Source organism: Panthera leo, chromosome B4, assembly GCF_018350215.1.
Source record: "Panthera leo isolate Ple1 chromosome B4, P.leo_Ple1_pat1.1, whole genome shotgun sequence".
In the NCBI taxonomy this organism is placed as follows: Eukaryota; Metazoa; Chordata; class Mammalia; order Carnivora; family Felidae; genus Panthera; species Panthera leo.
The window spans coordinates 126,726,016-126,744,765 of NC_056685.1; the positions used below are offsets into that span (position 1 = coordinate 126,726,016).

Below are 18,750 nucleotides of genomic sequence, written 5' to 3' on the forward strand. Positions count from 1 at the left end.
GAGTAACCAGCACGGGGAGTGGTAGGCACTCCAGGAAAGGGCTCTCTTCCACACCTCGGCTGGACTATCGGAGCCACAAAGGCGAAGTTTGCGGTTTCTGTTCATTTCTTAAGTTATCCATATGGGTTCTCCTTTCCTCCTTTTCTGCCTCAGTTTCACCCGATGATTAGGTCTCTAACAATTTAATATCATCAACTACCAACGATCTAAGTTTGGTACTCTGCACTGTCATTTCATTTAATGTGGCAGGAAAAACAGCCTAAAACTTAAACTTCCAGAGTCTCCTATGACCACTGTTTCTCACCAGAAACATCTAAGAGGCAAAGTATTCCCTTTTATTTATTTTTATTAAATTTTTTTTAGGTTTATTAATTTTTAGAGAGAGAAAAAAAGCAAGTGTGAGCGGGCAGAGAGAGAGGGAGAGAAAATCCTGAGCAGGCTCTGCATAATCAGCACAGAGCCTGACAAGGGGCTTGAACTCACAAACTGTAAGATCATGACCTGAGCTGAAATTGAGTCAGATGCTTAGTGGACTGAACCCCCCAGGCCCCCTAAAGTATTCCCTTTTCAAACCTTGAAATCTGCACAATCTCACTTTTCATCAACTTAAGGATGCTAATTCTCTCATCTTTGTCTTATTTTATTTAAAAAAAAAATCCAAGGCAGGGAATTTTTCCAAAAAAAGACAAGGTTGACATTGATAGAAAACAAGTTTAATTAAAAACAGAGGACAGTAGCAGTAAATATAAAACATAAAATCCAATATGCGGGGAAGTGTGGGAAACCCTGGGTTGCTGAAAGAGCTCAAGGGAGCTGTCACGCAAATCAGAGTTTCTCAGGCACCTCCTCAGAAGCGCAGGGCTAGCTCTTGGCCCCAGCACCTTATTAACACAGGAGCACACAAATGTGCATTCAAACATGAACACATATCCAAACACCCACCCCTCCATACACGTGGAGACACACACCCTGATTTAGCTCTTTAACCCAGTTTGCCTCCCTCTTCCCTGAGGGTTTGAGAAAGAAAACTGTCAGCCTAAGCATTTCACTAGGGCTTACAACCCAGTGTGTACTGTCTGCCCCTTCCGGGTTTACAGTAGCTGTGGGATTAAGGGCCATCTACTTCCTGGAGTGGACTCCCAACAGGCAATCAAGCAGCTGGCTTCCCCCTCCACTGTCCATTTATGAAGTTCAGACCTTCCCAACCATGGAAACTTGGCTGCTGCTTTAAGGACGTTTCATACTTCAGGTCGGTGGAAATCAAAAGGAAACCCTGAAAAGGATGCAAGGGTGAAGACAACATCACACTCTGTGGACCGGCAGCCATGGACTATCCGAGTTTGCTGAGGAGTGAGGGAGAGATGGTCTCTTTATTGGGTTCTTCTGGGTCAAACCCACCCCGCCCCCATCCCCTTGTGAGTGCCTCAGACATAGGAGCAGGCCACTTGGGATAACTGTCACCTTATGAGACTTAAGCGACTATAGAAGGAGAGGTGGGGAGGGAAGGGGGTGGGCAATAGTGTACAGGATTGGAAAATTCCATCAGAATCTTACTTCCACCCCCGTCCCCGCCCCCAGAAGTGTCAAAATGGAAGAAAAAAGGTGTTCTGAAGTTTGTTTATCACGATTAATGAAGAAATAGCTCACAACAGATCCTGAACCTAGAGGAGGGTCTTTGGTTCAGGCCAAAGTTCAATGAGAGAATAAATGAAACAGACACACCACATTGTACCATCTCGTACTGTGGTGTGAATAGGTCTGGCTGTGAAAGGAAATCAGACTCGGGTTGATTTTTCAACTCAAGTTTAAATGCTTTTCATAGTTGACTGCAAACTTTAAGAGCTAAATGTTTTGTCTGTAAAATGTGGGCTGGAAACACACGAAGCAGAACAAAGTAGCGTAAAACAGAGGAAGCAAATTAGGAAGAGGCTTATTCTAGTATGAAAGAAATTGGGCAGTTAGGAGAATATTCACATTCTTACCTCAAAAACTTCAATATCTGAATTGACAAAGGAGATTTTGTGTGGGTTGGGCAGCGGAAATCCTTGCTGCAATTTTGCTAAAATATAGAACAAGGTGTAAGATAACTAGGCACAGACATAGCAGTTTTAGCAAACTTTTTAGTAAAGGACAAATAAACAGCTTTTAAATAATATATATTTTCCTTCTTCCTGATTTCTGTGTTTTCATTCTTTGTCCCTAGCATTTTCCTAGAAGAATGCTTACTTAATTAACGAAGTGCTTAATAAAAATGCACATGCAATTATGTACATTTGGATGGCAGAAAAATGCTGGCAACTTGTCCAGTTTATATTTTGAAAATTCCGTAATTTGTAGGTCTGAGAACATTTGGTCTCTGATACAAAGTGTATTTTAACCAAGACAAACTCAAGATGTTGCAGTTTATGGGGCGCCTGGGTGGCTTGGTCGGTTAAGCGTCCGACTTCGGCTCAGGTCATGATCTCACGGTCCGTGAGTTTGAGCCCCGCGTCGGGCTCTGTGCTGACAGCTCAGAGCCTGGAGCCTGTTTCGGATTCTGTGTCTCCCTCTCTCTCTGCCCCTCCCCTGTTCATGCTCTGTCTCTCTCTGTCTCAAAAATAAATAAACGTTAAAAAAAAATTTTTAAAAAAAGATGTTGCAGTTTGTGAATGGTTGCATACAGGGAGAGGGACTAGGATTGTCCTTCATTAAAACTGTCTATCCAGATGGTGGTCTGTGTATAAAACCACAGAGATTCCCCCTAGGGAGAATAGTCTCATTTCTGCCTGACCTGAAGGAGATTCTTTACTGCCTCAGGAGGGCAGTTTCAATCTCTTTAACTCAACCAGACTTTGACTGTTCTTGCTGAGTTCTGCAGGTAGTGTTGTTAACAAGGCTTGGACTGGAATAACTAATTTTGCAATCACATCATTGATGGTACAAACCGTAAATTCTGGCATTGGTCTCGATTTACAAAATAACGTGCTACAAGTACAGGCCTTGGGGTGGAAAGTCCCAAACAATCCCCAATGTTTGATTACCTCAAAGTCACATGTTCCCCAGAATGTCTTACCGTTGGCCAGTGGGAGGATACCAAAGTGGAGAATGGAGGACAGAATATTCTCAAACCTCAAGACCTAAAATGAAAGGGGATACTAAATCAGTTGCCAAATCCTGGCATTTTGAAAGTACCATGCCTGGTCTGGATGTGCACTTCCCCAGACCTTATCACGACAGAGGGCGATAGTTACAATCTCCCCATAGAGACAGTCTCGCTTTCCAGACACTGAACGCTATTTTGCAGGAAAGCATATTAAACAGTTTCCCAATCTTTTTTCCTCCTTGAGGATGGACATTTCTGCTCTTTGGGTATGCTAGATCATGGTGACAACAAATGTAGAGGGACCACACGGTGGCAGCAAACATGGCAATTAAGATATTTACCAAGTAAGACCATCTAAACAATTGATAAATATCCCAATTAGTAAGTAGTCTGCCCTAATTGAGGTCCGTTGCATTATGTTATGCTCCATATTTAACAGTCTCACCAGAACATCCAGTTTATCTTGAGTAAACTATGGTAGTAAATCTTACCAGAGTGTCAGCTCCTGGGAAGGTTCAGGTATTAAAAATAAATGGACATGATGAACATCGATTCACTCAATGAAAATATTTTGAACATCCTACATGCTTAAGCAAGCTATGCAGCCTAGCAAGGAGGGCTCTGAGGCTGCCTTCCTAGGTTTACCTCTTGTTTTTACCACTTAGGTCATGTTGGGAAAGTCTTTAACCTCTTTATGTCTTGGTTTCCTCAAGTGTAAAATAAAGATAAACAGCACGAATGTCACAGGGTTGGTCTCATGTTTAAAAAGTTAATATTATGTAAAATGTCCAGTATTAACCACTGTCATTTGTTTCAGAAATGTCATTGTTAGCATTCTCTGTTGTTGATCCTAAGCAGTTTTTTGGGGGGTCTTCCTAGAAGACTTGGGACTCATTTGCCTTCTCTAGGCTCAGGAAATATTTATGAGAAAGTCAGCTATACTTTCTCATGGACTATAGTTTGTCCTCTACCAAAGAGCTATGCCACGGAGGTGCTAACCCACAGTGCATGAGACAATCTTGGTATTCTAAATTTCAGTGTCTGGCATGAAAGATGTTATTTCCAGCACTGCTGCCACTGGCTCTTCATGTTCCCAACCTGAAAATCAGGATGCTCCTATAAAACTAAACAAACAAACAAACAAACATCTTGTTTGGTCTCCTGGATAAATTCTCTGGTTTCTTCGCTATTTTCCGCAGTGCTATTTCTCTCTTAGTGGCTGCTTCTGGTGAACATGGTAATAAATTCAGTACTTACTGTGTCCCAGGACTGCCCTGTGGGAGGTTAAGTGACCTGGCCAAGGCCACAGAGCCAATAAGTGGGAGTTCACTCTAGCAGTTTGGTCTCAGAGTCTGTATAGGTAACCGTTACGCTGTACTGCCCCTTGACACAGAGGTGGTAATAACTGAAATGAACTTTTGTAAAAACAATGGCCATCATTTATTTAATACCTGCCATGTGTTCAACGTGCTAAATAAATTCCGTATATAATCCCAGCTAATTGTCCCAACAACCCCAATGCTGTAATCACCACCTCCATGTTTACTTGCACCACCGATTCTCTTGCCCTGACTTGTCTTTCTCTATAATATTTTTCAGCACATACAATATAAATTTGCTTGTTGTCTCACCCTACCCCTGTCTCACTTACATATACACACGCATACTCACGCACTCACTCACTCACTCACACACGTACATTCTAGAATAGGACTGCCCATCATTGGCAGTATTGACACTTTGGGAAGGATTATTCTCTGCTGTGGGGGTTGTCCTGTGCACTGTGGGATGTTAAGCAGCATCCTTGGCCTCTACTCACTAAGTGCTTATAACACCCCCCAGATTGTGACAACCAAAAAATGTCTTCAGACATTGCCAAATGTCCCCAGGGCGGGGGAGGCAAAACTGGACTTAGGGGAGAACCACTGCTCTGGATTATGTGTACCATGAGCATAGGGATATCAATTAGTGATTTGGATGATGTCCCGGAAGTTTGGGGAGGGGCTTCTTTCCATGAGATAATACTCTTCCAATCAGGAGGTCACCAGGCTGGGGCCCCCAAAAAGGTACCTGCACGACCAGCCTTGATACGATTTTAGGAGATGGCTAGAAAGGCTTCAAAGAGCAAACTTAATCATGGCCTAAGAATTTACAGATAGCCTCATCTTTGGGAGTTTGGATCTTATATTTAATTCTTAAAGATTCTTTATCCAAACAATGAAATATCCCTGAAAATGCCTGTTTTTTTTTTCTCCCAACATTACATAGGTCTTAGTTTTAAAAAAGTTATTTTAAGTCTTTCTGAATAGATAAAAGAGAATTGGAGAGTTCCTGTCCTGCTTAAAAGTTAATGGGGTTGTTAGACAAGTAGCTACACGAGGAATTTTAAAGTTAAAACCTATGTTCAAGGGGAAACTAAGTACTCAGGGGCTTAGAAAACAGTCATCCAGCTACAATATAGGAAAATTCTCAGTTTTCCCTTGACAGAGAACCTTGAGAGCTTTGACTCCTACCTCAATGTTGCTGCGATTGGACTCTGGTAAAGAGAGGCGGAATCTGAAACAAAACAAAACAAACAGGAAAATTTTAAAGGATGGAAGATTTAAAAACGACCACCTCAGTAGAAAGGCACAAAAAGGAAAGGGTATTTTTTTTTAAGGTCCCTAAGCCACTACTTAAAAAAAAAAGATGCACAGACTTGTAAGGATATTATGTTCTATTACATCTTTATCCCTGTATTTGCTACTTAAGAAGCAGAGCAGGAGTAGCAGAAGGCTTAGGTTTGTAACCAGGATGGATTTCTCAAGTGCATTTGCTATATGGGACTTACTGATGGCAACTCTAATGCAGCACAATCTTCAGAAACAGTTTTCAGTCTCCAGCCATACCACCCTGAATGTGCCCGGTGTCATCTGATCTCTGAAGCTAAGCAAGGTGGGGCTTGGTCAGTACTTGGTGGGTAGAAACAGTGTGCACAATTTCTTGGTCTGAACCCCCAGAGTACACATTTGATTTTCTGTGCATAGTAATAGTAATATGAAGCAGTAGTCAACAGGGAGGATCCCATCATTTCATAGATGGGGAAACTGAGGCCCAAAGAGGGGAAATATTAATGGTAGATTTAGGACCAGAACTCAGATCTCTGGATGGCCATCCCAAACCTCCCTTCCATTGTAGGATATTGTCTTACGTTGCTTTTCCCCTTAGCTTTCCATGGCTCACTTTTGCCCAGGTATAGAGCTTCACTTCGGCATCAGCCTTCTAATGCCTCTCCCTGTCTCCAGTCTGATCTCCAATCTGTCTTCCACACCATGCCCAGAGTCAGCTATATGACAGGGATGTCTGATGAGGACACGCTCCTGTTCAATATTCTTTAATGGCTTGTGATAGAGTTCAACTCACTTATATGGCACACAAGCTTTTCTGTTTTCTGGTGTCCAGTAGTCTCTCTGCTCTCACTTCTGTTCATTCTCCACATTGAACTTTATATTCAAGAACTCTGAACTGCTTAGTGCTATGCTGTTTTATTAATCAGGCACCATATATCTGAGGTTAAAAAAATATATTGGCTTTAGAACACATAACAAAAAATCGTGAATAACTAAAATTAACACATACCCACAACCAGTAACATTATGGCCACTCAGCACTTTAACTCAACTCCACTCATGGGTAAAATTAGATGATATTAAATGTGGAATAATGCACTTGAATATATGCAACATATTTTGGGCTGGATTCTCCAAAATTAGAGTAGATAAGGTCATAAAGATCTTAAAACAACTGTAAAGTATTTCCTTGCATATTCCATGTTTCTGGCCTCCATGCTTTTCGCTCATGCTGTTCCCTCTTTCTGAAGTTGGCCCTCCCCTTTTCTTTGGTTAACTCCTTTTAATTGCTTAAGATTTAACTCCGGTATTACTTCTTCCAGGCATCTTTATGTTATTACATTTAAGGAGCGGAAAGATATTAATAGAAGAGGTAAGCTTGCTTGTTATCGGCCAATATCCTGTTATTATGAATTAAGTTTTGAGATTGCTTCAAAGTGACAGGCGAGAGTAACAACCAAAAAAGGCGGTTGGATCTGACAGGGATCAGAGATGGCATCAGTGGCACCGTGGCTCAAGTGGATCTCAGTGGGAAGCGAAGACCAGAACCCTTAGGGCATCTTTAGTAAAAGGCGAAAGATTTATGCGATCTGAAGAGAAACCAGAGTATAGGGCACCTTTAAAGGAGGAAGGTGAGCAGTTGAACAAACACTTGAAGGCACTGCCGGAGAAATGTGAGGGGGGAGTGTCTCCTCTTGGCCAAACTGCCATTTATGATGGGCAACCTAGGCCAGGTTTTAGAAAGTCATCTGACTGAGAGGTGGAACACTGTAAGTTTCTTTCTTTCTTTTCTTTCTTCTTTCTTTCTTTTCTTAAATACTTTATTTTTGAGTAATCTCTTAAGTTATCTCTATACCCAACACGGGACTTGAACTTACAACCCGGAGATCAAGGGTTGCATGATCTGACTGAGCCAGCCAGGAGCTCCACACTTGGAATTTCTGTCATCACAACTTCAAGCCACGACTGGCTGTCTCAGGATCACCTGCTGTGAGTAGAGCTTGTCTGGAGTTTCCCATGAACTGATTACCCTTTCCTCCTAAGGCCATCTTTCTTCTATCTGCTTCCTAGTTCTCTAGGCATACTTACCAGGTTAGTTTGCTAATGGACACGTCTTACTAGCTGCAGAGAAACAGGTGGAGCAAAGAGCAAAAACGCTGGGCCCTCGTTCCGAAAAACACGCAAGCGCAACTACGACCACTAGGTGGCGACCGAGTTCAGAGTTTTGACCTTTCATTCTGTAGGGAGCCCCTAACCTGTTGCTTAAAGCACAACTACTAGGAACTAATTTTTTTTTTTAATTTTTAAAATGTTTATTTATTTTTGAGAGAGAGGCAGAGACAGAGCGTGAGCGGATGAGGGGCAGAGAGAGAGGCAGACACAGAGTCTGGAGCAGGCTCCAGGCTCTGAGCTGTCAGCACAGAGCCCAACGCGGGGCTCCCAACTCACAAACCGTGAGATCATGCCCTGAGAGGAAGTCAGTCGCTTAACTGAATGAGCCACCCAGGTGCCCCTACTAGAAACTCGTTCGATTACAGAACCACAGAGTTGGGGAGAAAGGGAGCTCAAATAGCCCTACCTTGCAGACATATAAGAGTAGAGCCTATTTAAAAAGTTTTGGAGAAGGTTTACTGCCCTGATTGAAAACCAGAGCAAAAGTGCAAACTCTTAAGCATGTCAGATGATGGTGGGGTTGTGATCTGGGTCGATATAGCAAATAGGACAGAATGAAGTTCAAGTGGACCAAAGTACGGGCACTCACAATGCCAGTCCTCCAATGCTGTGGCCACAGCCGACATTGAAAATCAATCTTTGCACTCAAAATCTTATAACAATGGTTAACTGAGTTACCCAGGCACCCCCCACCCCCATTTTTTGCCTTTTAATCTGAGTGTTTCTCTTACCAGGCTATGGACATGGAAGGTAAAAACAATTGCCTTTTTCTCTACTCCCTGTATCAAGAGCAGTGTAGAGCACATAATAGGTGCTCAGTAAATTCTCATTGAATTGACTATAGATAAATGAGCAGATAAAGGATGGGTGGGAATTGTTTATTGGAATTGGGGTCACTCTGAGGATGAGCCAGTATAAAGCAGAATGTTCATTTTAAGGAGCTGTGAGAGGTAAGATTGGCTGGCTTGGAAGGTAGTTGAAGAGGTTGATAACCCCAGGCTGTGGATTTAACTCAACAATGAAAGATTTTAAAGTGAGGAATGTGTTGAGCCTATTCCAGTATTGTAGAACGCTCTTGATGAGGAAGAGTTCCCTGATGTTTTATCTTTATTGCCTTCTGCAGACTGGAAATTGCCCCAACAAGTCTGGGAGAAGGGGAAGGAGTCGTTTGGGGTTTCCTCCTCTGACAGGGTGTCCCCCTATGGCGCTCTTGTGCCCAGGCTTCCCCACAACCTCAGAGGAAGGGTGGAGATGGCGGTCAGCCCAGGTGCCAAGCCCCAGCTCTGATGGACTGTTGAAAGCACTGTTCCAACAGAAACTGAATCCATCCTTCCAGACCTGTTTTCTTTTCTGGATTTCTCTTCAGAGGGCTCACATTGGGAAATGTTTATCTGCCCCAGATGTGAGGGGTAGGACTGGGTGGTGACACTATCTGCTTGTGGCCAGCTATATTTGCATTCTCTGATGGTGTTGGCTGGGAGGGGTTGTGGGGTGGGGAGGGGTGGGGTGTGTGTGTGTGTGTGTGTGTGTTTTGATATTACTGGTGTGAGGTGCAGTTTGGGAGAGTCCGATGCCTCAGTCGTGTCAATGTCAAAATTTTTCCAATGTTCTAAATGGTTCAACAATAATGTATACCTGATTGCCTTGAACTTTGCATGTGATTAAGAAAAAGGGTTAGAATTAAGTCACTTGTATGGAGACCAAAAAAAAAAAAAAAAAAAAAAAAAGCATTGAAATAGAACTGTGTTTGGAATAAAAGCCTCAGTTGTAGATGGACCGGTACAAATCTGGTTTATGATTGTGAAGGCCAATTCTATAGCTTTTCAGGCTGTCCTGACTTGTCATGTCTCTTGGGATCAATTTCTCCCTCTTATTTGGTCAAAATGTGATCTTAGAAGGTGGAAAGAGAATAGAATACCACCACTAGTAGTAACGAATATTTCTTGAGTCCCAATTATGTGCAGAACATCGTGTTTTTCTCATTGAATGGGTTCTCATCTACCCATACAATAGCTCTGTGGATAGGTGCTCTGTTTTGCTGATGAGGAAACTGAAACAGAGAGGTTAATTAACTTGCTCAGGGTCACACAGCTAGCAAATGACTGAGGTGGAATTCACAATCAGATATGCCTGACCACGGGGCTGTGCTCTTAATTAGACATACCCATAGAGGTCAAGTTGATTACTTAGTACTCCCTGCTTTTGCTTTCTTTATTTTTTCCTTCACTCCATTTCTCAATGCAGTGAGAAAAGGGCGGTGTGCTTTTTCCATCGCAGGTCACCCACTGCCAGCGGCTTCTCTGTTATCAATTCTTAACTTTGAGAAAGGACACACTGCCTGCTTCAATTTGTGTGACTCCACATGCATGGGTTCCTCTTCTGGACAAGGGTATTTGCTGTCTAAATCTTCTAAGTCTTGGCTATGCACCACATCAAAGGCAGTATAATGTCTTAAGTTGAACACTCATGGGTGTGAAAACCGCTCACCCAGGTTCAAGTTCTGGCTCTGCTCTTTAATAGCTCTGTGACCTGTGAAACTCTACAAACTGTAAAACAGGGTGATAAGCTACCTCCAGGTCTATTCATTCAGTCTCAGACACGAATTGAACACTGTGCCAGCTCCTAGAGATACAGGGTTGTGAGGTTTAAATGAAGTAAAACAGGTGAAGTTGTTGGCCTGGGACCAGTAGATGACAAAGCCTCAATAATAAAGTAGACATAGGGGCACCCAGGTGGCTCAGTCAGTTGAGCATCTGACTTCGGCTCGGGTCATGATCTCACAGTTTGTGGGTTCAAGCCCCATGTCAGGCTCTGTGCTGACAGCTCGAAGCTGGACAGCTTCGGATTCTGTGTCTCCTTTGTCTCTGCCCCTTCCCCACTTGTGCTCTGTGTGTCTCTCTCTCTCAAAAAGAAATAAACATTAAAAAAAAAAATTAAAAAAAGTAGCCATGGATAGTAAAATAAAAGGCAATTTCTCCAATTGCCATCAGTGGTCAGGAGACAGGGCAATGAGGTGTTTCCTGACTCTTAAATGATTTTTCATAATTGAGCACCTCCTTCCCCTGGCTGAGGCCAGCCCCAAATTTTAAATAATAGCCATAGCCAACCTTCTTGAACACTTCACACGCACTTTACATGTATTAACTCATGTGTTCCTTACAATAACTCCCTGAAGTGGTTTGCATTATATCCTAATTTTATAGAGAAGAAAATGGAGGCTCAGACAGGTTAAGTAACTTGCCTGAGATCCCACAGCTAGTGAATGGCAGGGTGGGGATCTGAACTAGCTAGTCTGACTCCAAAGCCCGTGATCTCACTGCCTATTTTATTTTATTTTATTTTTTAAAATTTAATGCATATTTATCTTTGAGAGAGAGAGAGAGACAGAGACAGAGACACAGACAGAGACAGAGAGTGAGCAGGGAAGGAGCAGAGAGAGAGAGGGAGACATAGAATCCGAAGCAGGCTCCAGGCTCCAAGCTGTCAGCACAGAGCCTGATGCAGGGCTCAAACCCACGAACTGTGAGATCATGACCTGAGCCCAAGATGGATGCTCACCCTACTGAGCCACACAGGCACCCCTCTCACTGCCTCTTTAAACTCACCACACTGGATTCGCCTCAATTTCTGTGTCTCCTGTCTACGTAGCCAGCAGTGAGCAGCTCTAGAAGGAGACACATTCAGGCAGGGGATGTTTAGAAAGATGTTTTGGGGGTTGGTGTTTTGGGAGCCTGTTTTGTAGACCCTGTTTCTCAGGTTCTTATCAGGGATGCTTCACTGATCTCTACCTCCTTTACACCTCTCGGTGCTGTGTCTCTCTGAAATCACCTAAGACCAAATCAGGCCTTCCATCTGGAAAAGCACTGCTTGTGGAACCGGGAGAGGAGGCGCTGGCTGGGGCAGTCGTGGGGGAGGTCGGGCTGCCATTCTCGTAGCCAAAGGCCAAGGCACTCCTTCAGCACAGACTCTGCTCCTCTGCAAAGCCTTGTATCAGCTGCCTTGGGACTGAGTGATGCCTGGCCCATCTGCCTTGCCCACTGCCTTCTGACTGCCCCAGGTTTGCCATAGCACCCCCTGCAGGAGCCACCTGCAGACTCAATGCTGGTGACCTGTGCAGTGGGACAGTGCCTCACTCAGAAGGGCCCACACTTGGCTTAATGCCTTGCTGTCTCCATCTGGACATTCTTCATAAGTTTTTGGAAAGGGGCTCCACATTTTCATTTTGTGTGGGGCTTTGCGAATTATGTATCCAGTCCTGCTCAGACCCCACTAAGGCCTCAGGAAGCCTAAGGTGCAAGAAGCCTCCCCAGCAGGAAAATCTAATAGGGATAGCAGGGGAATGGGGTGGTCGTCGGGGGTGGGAGGTAGGTGGGGAGGAAGGTGAGACTCCAGGAAGGCAGGAGTCTTGATTTCAGCTTGTGCCTGCCAGGTCAAAGCTCGCTTGTGGGCTGTAGGAAGCTGGAGAATGGATCCACATGTTTCTTTGGATGATGTGAACTTAGCAGTTTGTAATCCATTTTTGCAGTTATTCCCCATAAATAAACCTAATGTCCTCCGAACGTGCAGTTTCTTACCAGTAGGAACACTGGAGATGACAGTCAGCACGATTTAAGCAGAGAAGTGAACCTAGTCTCTCTGCTCCTTAAGGTCTGTCCTACCTCTTGCCACAAGCCTGAGGCCCCATCCTTACTAAATCCTTCCTCCAAATCCTGTCAGTAAACCAAAGTCCTGCTCAGGTACAAATGGGGTTTCTCCCTTCTCAAGAGCTTGCTGCCTCAATTAGTGGCCTTGCTCCCATTCTTCCCCATTCCCCCAGATTTCCAGGCCCCCTTTCCTAGCAGCCCTGTCCTCAGGCTGCAGACGGAGGGCTCCCCAATACTTGTGGCAGTGCTGCGCAGGCAAACTGAAGTGCGAATTCTCTGCTTTTTCTCCTGGCCTAGCTCCTACCCCTCAGCTGCCACCCTCCCCCTCCTCCTCTCCTGCTCTCTGGCTTCCAGCCCCTCAGCTATTAAAAGATGCCATTTCAAAGATGACCCATCAAGGTTTAGAGTTTCATCAGCCTTGACCTTGTGGAGACAGGACCAAGTTATGACTTCGGGGGCCCTCAGGCACTTTTGCCTCCAGGAGCCCTTCCTCCCTAAAAAAATATTAAAAATCATATTTGAAGACCGTGTTGTTATAAAGATAAGTATAATCCAACCTGGATTGTATTCATTTTCTAATTCTTCTTTCAAAATATATCAAAACATTTTCATGGGTCTCTAAGGCATCCATGGGCTCTAGGATCTGTGCCTTTTGAGACTAATGCAGAAATTAGTCCTGCATTGCAGAGCTGGGTAAAACATAATAAAGCCTTTTTGAAATCTTTTCTCTCTGGGAAACCATACTACCTTTTTTGTTGTTGTTCCTTTTATTGTGAAAACAATATAGTTACAGAGAAAATTTTATGGAGAAAAACCCACTCAATCTCATATCCTAACATAACCCTACACTTGTGATTCACTTTCTTGTCCGGATGGAAAGTTATTTTACACAGCTGAGTGCTGTGTTTATGCAGTTTTGTATTCTGTTTGTTCCATTTAGTGTCATTTTATTGAAAGCATCTACTATGTTTCTGCAATAGTCTTCATAACCATCCAGTTGACTTATGGTGATTGACTTACTTTTCCCCTCTGTTGGTTTCCTGTTCTTCCCAGACTCTGCTTTCTCTGGCCTGTTTATAGCTTTTCATCTTCCTTCCATGGATTTAGTCTGGGCCCTCTGATCATTCCGAATATCATGTCCCCTCCCCCCAGGAAGTTTGATTCATGGCTTCAACTATCTGCCTCACAGGGCAGAGGAAAATGGGCTTTGCAGACAGTTCTTCCAAATGGGAATTACTGTCCAATGGTCTATGTATATGACCTGCCGAATCCCTTTCACACTGAATGGCATTCATTTGAGAGCCAGCTAGGCTATGGGGCATGGTTTTGTTAAACTCTACATTCTAGTAATGGGGTTGGAGTTTCAGAGACTGAAACTACCTCGGCAATGCCCCAGTCCAACGTCAGTATTTTACAGACAAGGAGACTGAGTCTCAAAGCTGTTAACAGACTTGATCATGGTGATGGAAAAAATGACCAGATATTTGACACTTTGTTCCTTGACCTCAAAGTTTCATGCTCTTTCCTCAACAGCATGCTTTTTGAAATGGTTGAAGAGGAACATTAATTTATACTGGTGTACCATTAGAATGTGAATTTATATTATGGATTTATATTTACAATTATATGGCTCCCTATTTTATCTGAATATTATCTAATGGGAAGGAAAAAGAAAAAATCCACAGCACAGTTTTTAGTGAAGCCCATACTTTGAAATTATCTGGGTCATTACAGGAGAAGTGCCTGTGTGATTCACGTTCTAGCCAATGGTAACTTCACTTGCTCTGTTAATGTTCACTTTGTCTCTATGGTCTGCTGACTCACTTATTACCAAGGATTTCAACACTCAAATCAATTAAACTTACCTGTTCAGAGACAATGAGCAGACCAGTCTTTGTCCCAAAATAACCAGGCCAACACTGGTACTGGCAACCTGGAGATAACAAAAGCATTCATCACTAAGAGAACTGAATCTGTTTTGGCCACAAATATCATTTCTTATTTGGAAACAAGAAATGGAAATATTGTAAGCTCTACTTTCCCTTTCATTCCTAGAGGTACTAGAAAAAAAATAGCTCTGAAAATGCTGTCTTGCAGGTAGGGAAACTAATTATAAAGACTTTTTAGGGACCTCTCTTAAATTATTTTTCTATTTTCCCCCAATCTCTCTTCTCCATGTACTGTGTGTTTGTGTGTGCATGCGTGTGTTTGTGTGTATATGTGTGTGTGTGTGCATGACATTTCACTTGGATTCAGTGTATTAGTCCCTTTCCATTGGGTTGCATTTGGCCTTCATCTACTTAAATAACCTTCATTTCCATCCTGATTTATTTTGGGGAAAAAAGAAAGTCAGCTATCAATGTAGCTGAAGTGAGAGAATGGCACACAGGAAGCTGAGGAAGGGAAGAGGTTATTTTACCACATAGGGGGTATGAGCACTGGCCTCCCACACTCCCCCCACCCCAGTCTCACTCCTGTCCTCACCACTAACTGACGCATCAGATCTCATGCCCCCAAACAATCAGTATAACACTGCTGGTCAGTGGCCCACTGTAGGAACATGATTTGTGTCCACAGTCTGCCCTCCTGCCCCCACAGGCTTACAAAGTCCATGGAAACGATGGCTTCAGCAGTTGAGTTCTTGGACTGGGTGAGGATCATGATGGAGGCAGGGATGTCCAGGGTGAAATTACCCGGTAGTAAACTGATCACGGGAGGCTCCGTTGCCATGACTCGTACCAAGAAGGGCTGGGACAAGATGTAGATCTCTGCGATCTGCCCATGTCCAGGGAAAGAAGTGGAGAAGGGGGTTGAGTTGATGAGGGAAAATCACCAGTTCAGGGTGGCATGGGGGTGATTAAATCTTACATCATGGTTAGGAACAAATCTCTTCAATAATTATAACAATACCACACAAAAAACAAAGAATACCAGCAGCTGACATTCACTGAACATATCAGAATTATCTGGTTTAATCTTCACAAAGTCCCTGTGGGCAGGTTTTATCAGAATCCCTGTTTCATAGCTGAAGACAGTGAGTCTTCTTTGGTTAAATAATTTCCTTAACTTCCAAGTGAAGAACTGGGATTCAAATCTAGGACTGTCTGACTCAAGATCCTTGCTCTAAAGCCAGGATGCTCTATGAACATCTCTCTGTCCTCAGAGCAAACCTGAACCTTTCAGTACACTATGTCTAAATGCAGGTGCTACAAAGGCACGAGATTAATAGTTGCTTCACTAAAGGTACAAACATGGGCACTATTCCCTCATTTCCCATTTAAGCCAATTATTTCAGATGTGTGGTGGGACCTTATGGAAGGGAGAGTTGATTTATTTTGTAAACTTATAATGCCTTTAATATTAACTTGTTTCATAAATATTTGTGGATATTTTATTAAAAGAAAAGAAAACCTCTTCAGAATGGAAAAATGGATTCAGGTTTGGACCAGAAAGGAATAGAAAGAACCCACGAACCTTCCAGAACTATCTAGGAGTTGAACCCTCAGCACTCACCCTGGAGAGCACGTTGCCAACACCTTGAGAGTTTTGAACCAAATGGTTGGAAATCTGGAAAATCAAGACCATCATGTCACTGTAAGATTTTTACCTGGGTTCTCTTTTCAGGGAAAACCTAGATTTCCTTATATTTTTAGGAATCATGAAGTTGTTATACCAACAAATGATTAGTGTTTAAAGGTAGCTTATCACTTTATAGCCCAACCACAGGAAATCTGAGGCCCAGAGAAATAAAGTAACTTGTCCAAGGTCACACATGAAGTACGTTCCTTTGGAGTAATTACTTTCCTTTTGAGTGAGTGCCTTTTAACTTTGGCAACACTGTGTATGTCATACATGTATGATCCATGTGTAAACATTCTACAGTGGTTAACAATAGGTCTTGTATTATTGCCCACCTTTTCAGAGATTACCGAGACAAAGGATGCTTAAGTAATTTATCTTCACAGATGAATGGTTTTCAAATCTGAAGCTAAACCTTTCTAATTCTCGGCACTCTATGGTAGCTGGTGTGGCCACACCTACTGTTTTGAACACAAGTTTTATAACCACTTGTATAATTAGGACCCATGGAATAAAAAGATTAGTAAGGGATGCTTGATAAAAGTTGTTGGTTGACTGGAGAGAGTATTCTCATCATAAAAGGGAGGGGCACGGGAAAGAGAATCCATGAGTATGTGTACTATTACCAGTCATTATAGACAAATCGGTTGCAATTACCAACAATTTCTCCTCTTTGTGTAGGCATAACACAAGCCATAATAACAATAAAGATAATAAGCAACACTTACTCTGTGCTAGGCATTGCTCTGAATGCTTTATGTATATTTAAACCTCCCTAATGTCCACAGCAACTTTAGGAGAAAGGAATTATTATTATCCCCATTTTCCAAATGATGACACTCTGGCACAGAGAAGTTAAATAAATTGAAAGTGCCCGAAGTCACAGGTCATAAGTGGTGAGGAGAGTCCTGGCCTTATTTAAGATCATTCTAGAACAGTGGCCTGGTATCACACAAAACTGAAAATAGCAGAACTGGAAACCCAACAACTTCCAGTTAATAAAAACATTAAATTAACAATTACTTCATTCATGTGCTGGTAGGATTGAGGGTCTAAAAAGGCCCAGGAAATAGAAATTATGACTTAAAATTCCTGTAATGGGCTACTTATAATAAGACTAAATGCTGGCGCTGATTGTCACTATCCATTAACTCTCCTCACCTCTTTCGTGGAGAGAGTGACGTTGAAGGCTCCAGCTGTAAAGTAAGCAAAGGATGCAGATTTAAAGAAAAACTCAGAGATTCCAACATACAACATAGAGTCACTGCGTTCGGGCAGCACAAAAGGAACTGGCGAGAAGGGAGGGTCAGTGAGGTCTTCCAGTGGGTAGACTACGCCCTGTGGGAAAACAGAGAGAAAGATCAGTGTATCAGGTGAAGACTCAGACATACAGCACTAAAGACAATGGGTCCACTCATGTCAGAATCAGGAAAATACCAGAAACTCTCTGGGGATTAAAAGACGACAAGGCCTTCTGACTCCCTGACCAGCGACTTTGGTTTCGCAGCTCTGCTAACTTCTTGAGCAGATATGGACATGTCTGTCCACCCTGGGATGTGACCTTCTCCCAGAAAAAGGAAGGCAGGTGCATTTAACTGGATATACAGCTCTGCATAGTTCCTGAGGTGCCACGTAGAGATACCAAACCCTCCATCTTCAAACTCTATGACTAGCGAGCATCTGGGGTGTCACAGAGAGACTCAGAAGGACCCAGGACTCTCAATGGGTTAAAGCATCTCTGTGGCATTCCTAATGCTGCCCTCATTAGCTATGTGGTGTTATCACAAAATATGCCTTGAGTAACATTTAGCTGATTTGAATGACTCTCAGTAATTGAAATAAAAGTCAATATGCGCTTAAGAAAACAATGATATTAACTTTGGGGCAAAACTAAACATAAAGACAATTAATCTCTTTTCCAGAATCAGCAAACACCATTTTCATCTGTGAATGGGCCTGACCAAGGTCAACATCCCTCAGTTAAATTGACTAACCGGTCAGGAATAGGAGTATCGATACATATGATCTACTGATGTATTAAGTTCTGATACACATAGAACCACTCTACCTCCTGCCCCTTAGCATTGGACCTGTTCCCAGAAACAAAGACATCATGATACTTTCCATGATACCCAACACTAGACATGTGTTGGGTAATACAATCAAGAAAATGTTGAATAGTCTTTTGAAAGAGCATAAGCATGAGGGAATTGCTTGAAGGGAAATTAAATTATATGAAAGATATGTAGTTATATTTCCTTTTGCACATAATATTTGTTCTTCAAATATTGGCGGTTGAGAGCCAGGATGAGAATTCTGATGATGATAAAGTTACCTTCAAATTCAGGTAGATGTAATTCTCAGTAATTTCTGGAGAACTGATTAGGGAATAATCCAGGAGAGTATAGTTGTCTATCTTGGTTAAAACTAAATAACAAACAAATACAAAATAAAATTTATATTAAAAGCATAGTATGCCAAATGATTATTATCCATCCAGAACAACATAATTTTAATTCTCTGTTATTCAAAATAATGATTACCCTTATTTATAAGTAATACATGCTCACTTTTCAAAACACAGGATAAGTAGGTAAGTCAAAAGAAGAAAGTAAAAACCCTTCTTAATCACATTACACTGAAGGAAACATTAGTAAAATGTTGT

The 18,750-nt window shown here is 42.5% G+C and overlaps 1 protein-coding gene across 13 annotated transcripts in view; it reads right to left on the reverse strand.

The window, feature by feature from the left end:
- Positions 1-695: 695 nt before the first annotated feature.
- Positions 696-18,750, reverse strand: part of BPIFC (BPI fold containing family C) — a 53,904-nt gene continuing 35,849 nt past the window's right edge. For all 13 annotated transcript variants that reach the window (XM_042947640.1, XM_042947648.1, XM_042947642.1 and 10 more), the window contains 9 exons: positions 18,421-18,512; positions 17,247-17,423; positions 16,020-16,073; positions 15,111-15,281; positions 14,372-14,439; positions 5,596-5,638; positions 3,053-3,116; positions 1,983-2,059; positions 696-1,273 (listed from right to left, as the gene is read on the reverse strand). In XM_042947640.1, coding sequence (XP_042803574.1) covers positions 1,151-1,273; positions 1,983-2,059; positions 3,053-3,116; positions 5,596-5,638; positions 14,372-14,439; positions 15,111-15,281; positions 16,020-16,073; positions 17,247-17,423; positions 18,421-18,512 — 869 coding nt within the window. In that variant the 3' untranslated portion in view covers positions 696-1,150. The remainder of the gene's footprint in view (positions 1,274-1,982; positions 2,060-3,052; positions 3,117-5,595; positions 5,639-14,371; positions 14,440-15,110; positions 15,282-16,019; positions 16,074-17,246; positions 17,424-18,420; positions 18,513-18,750) is intronic.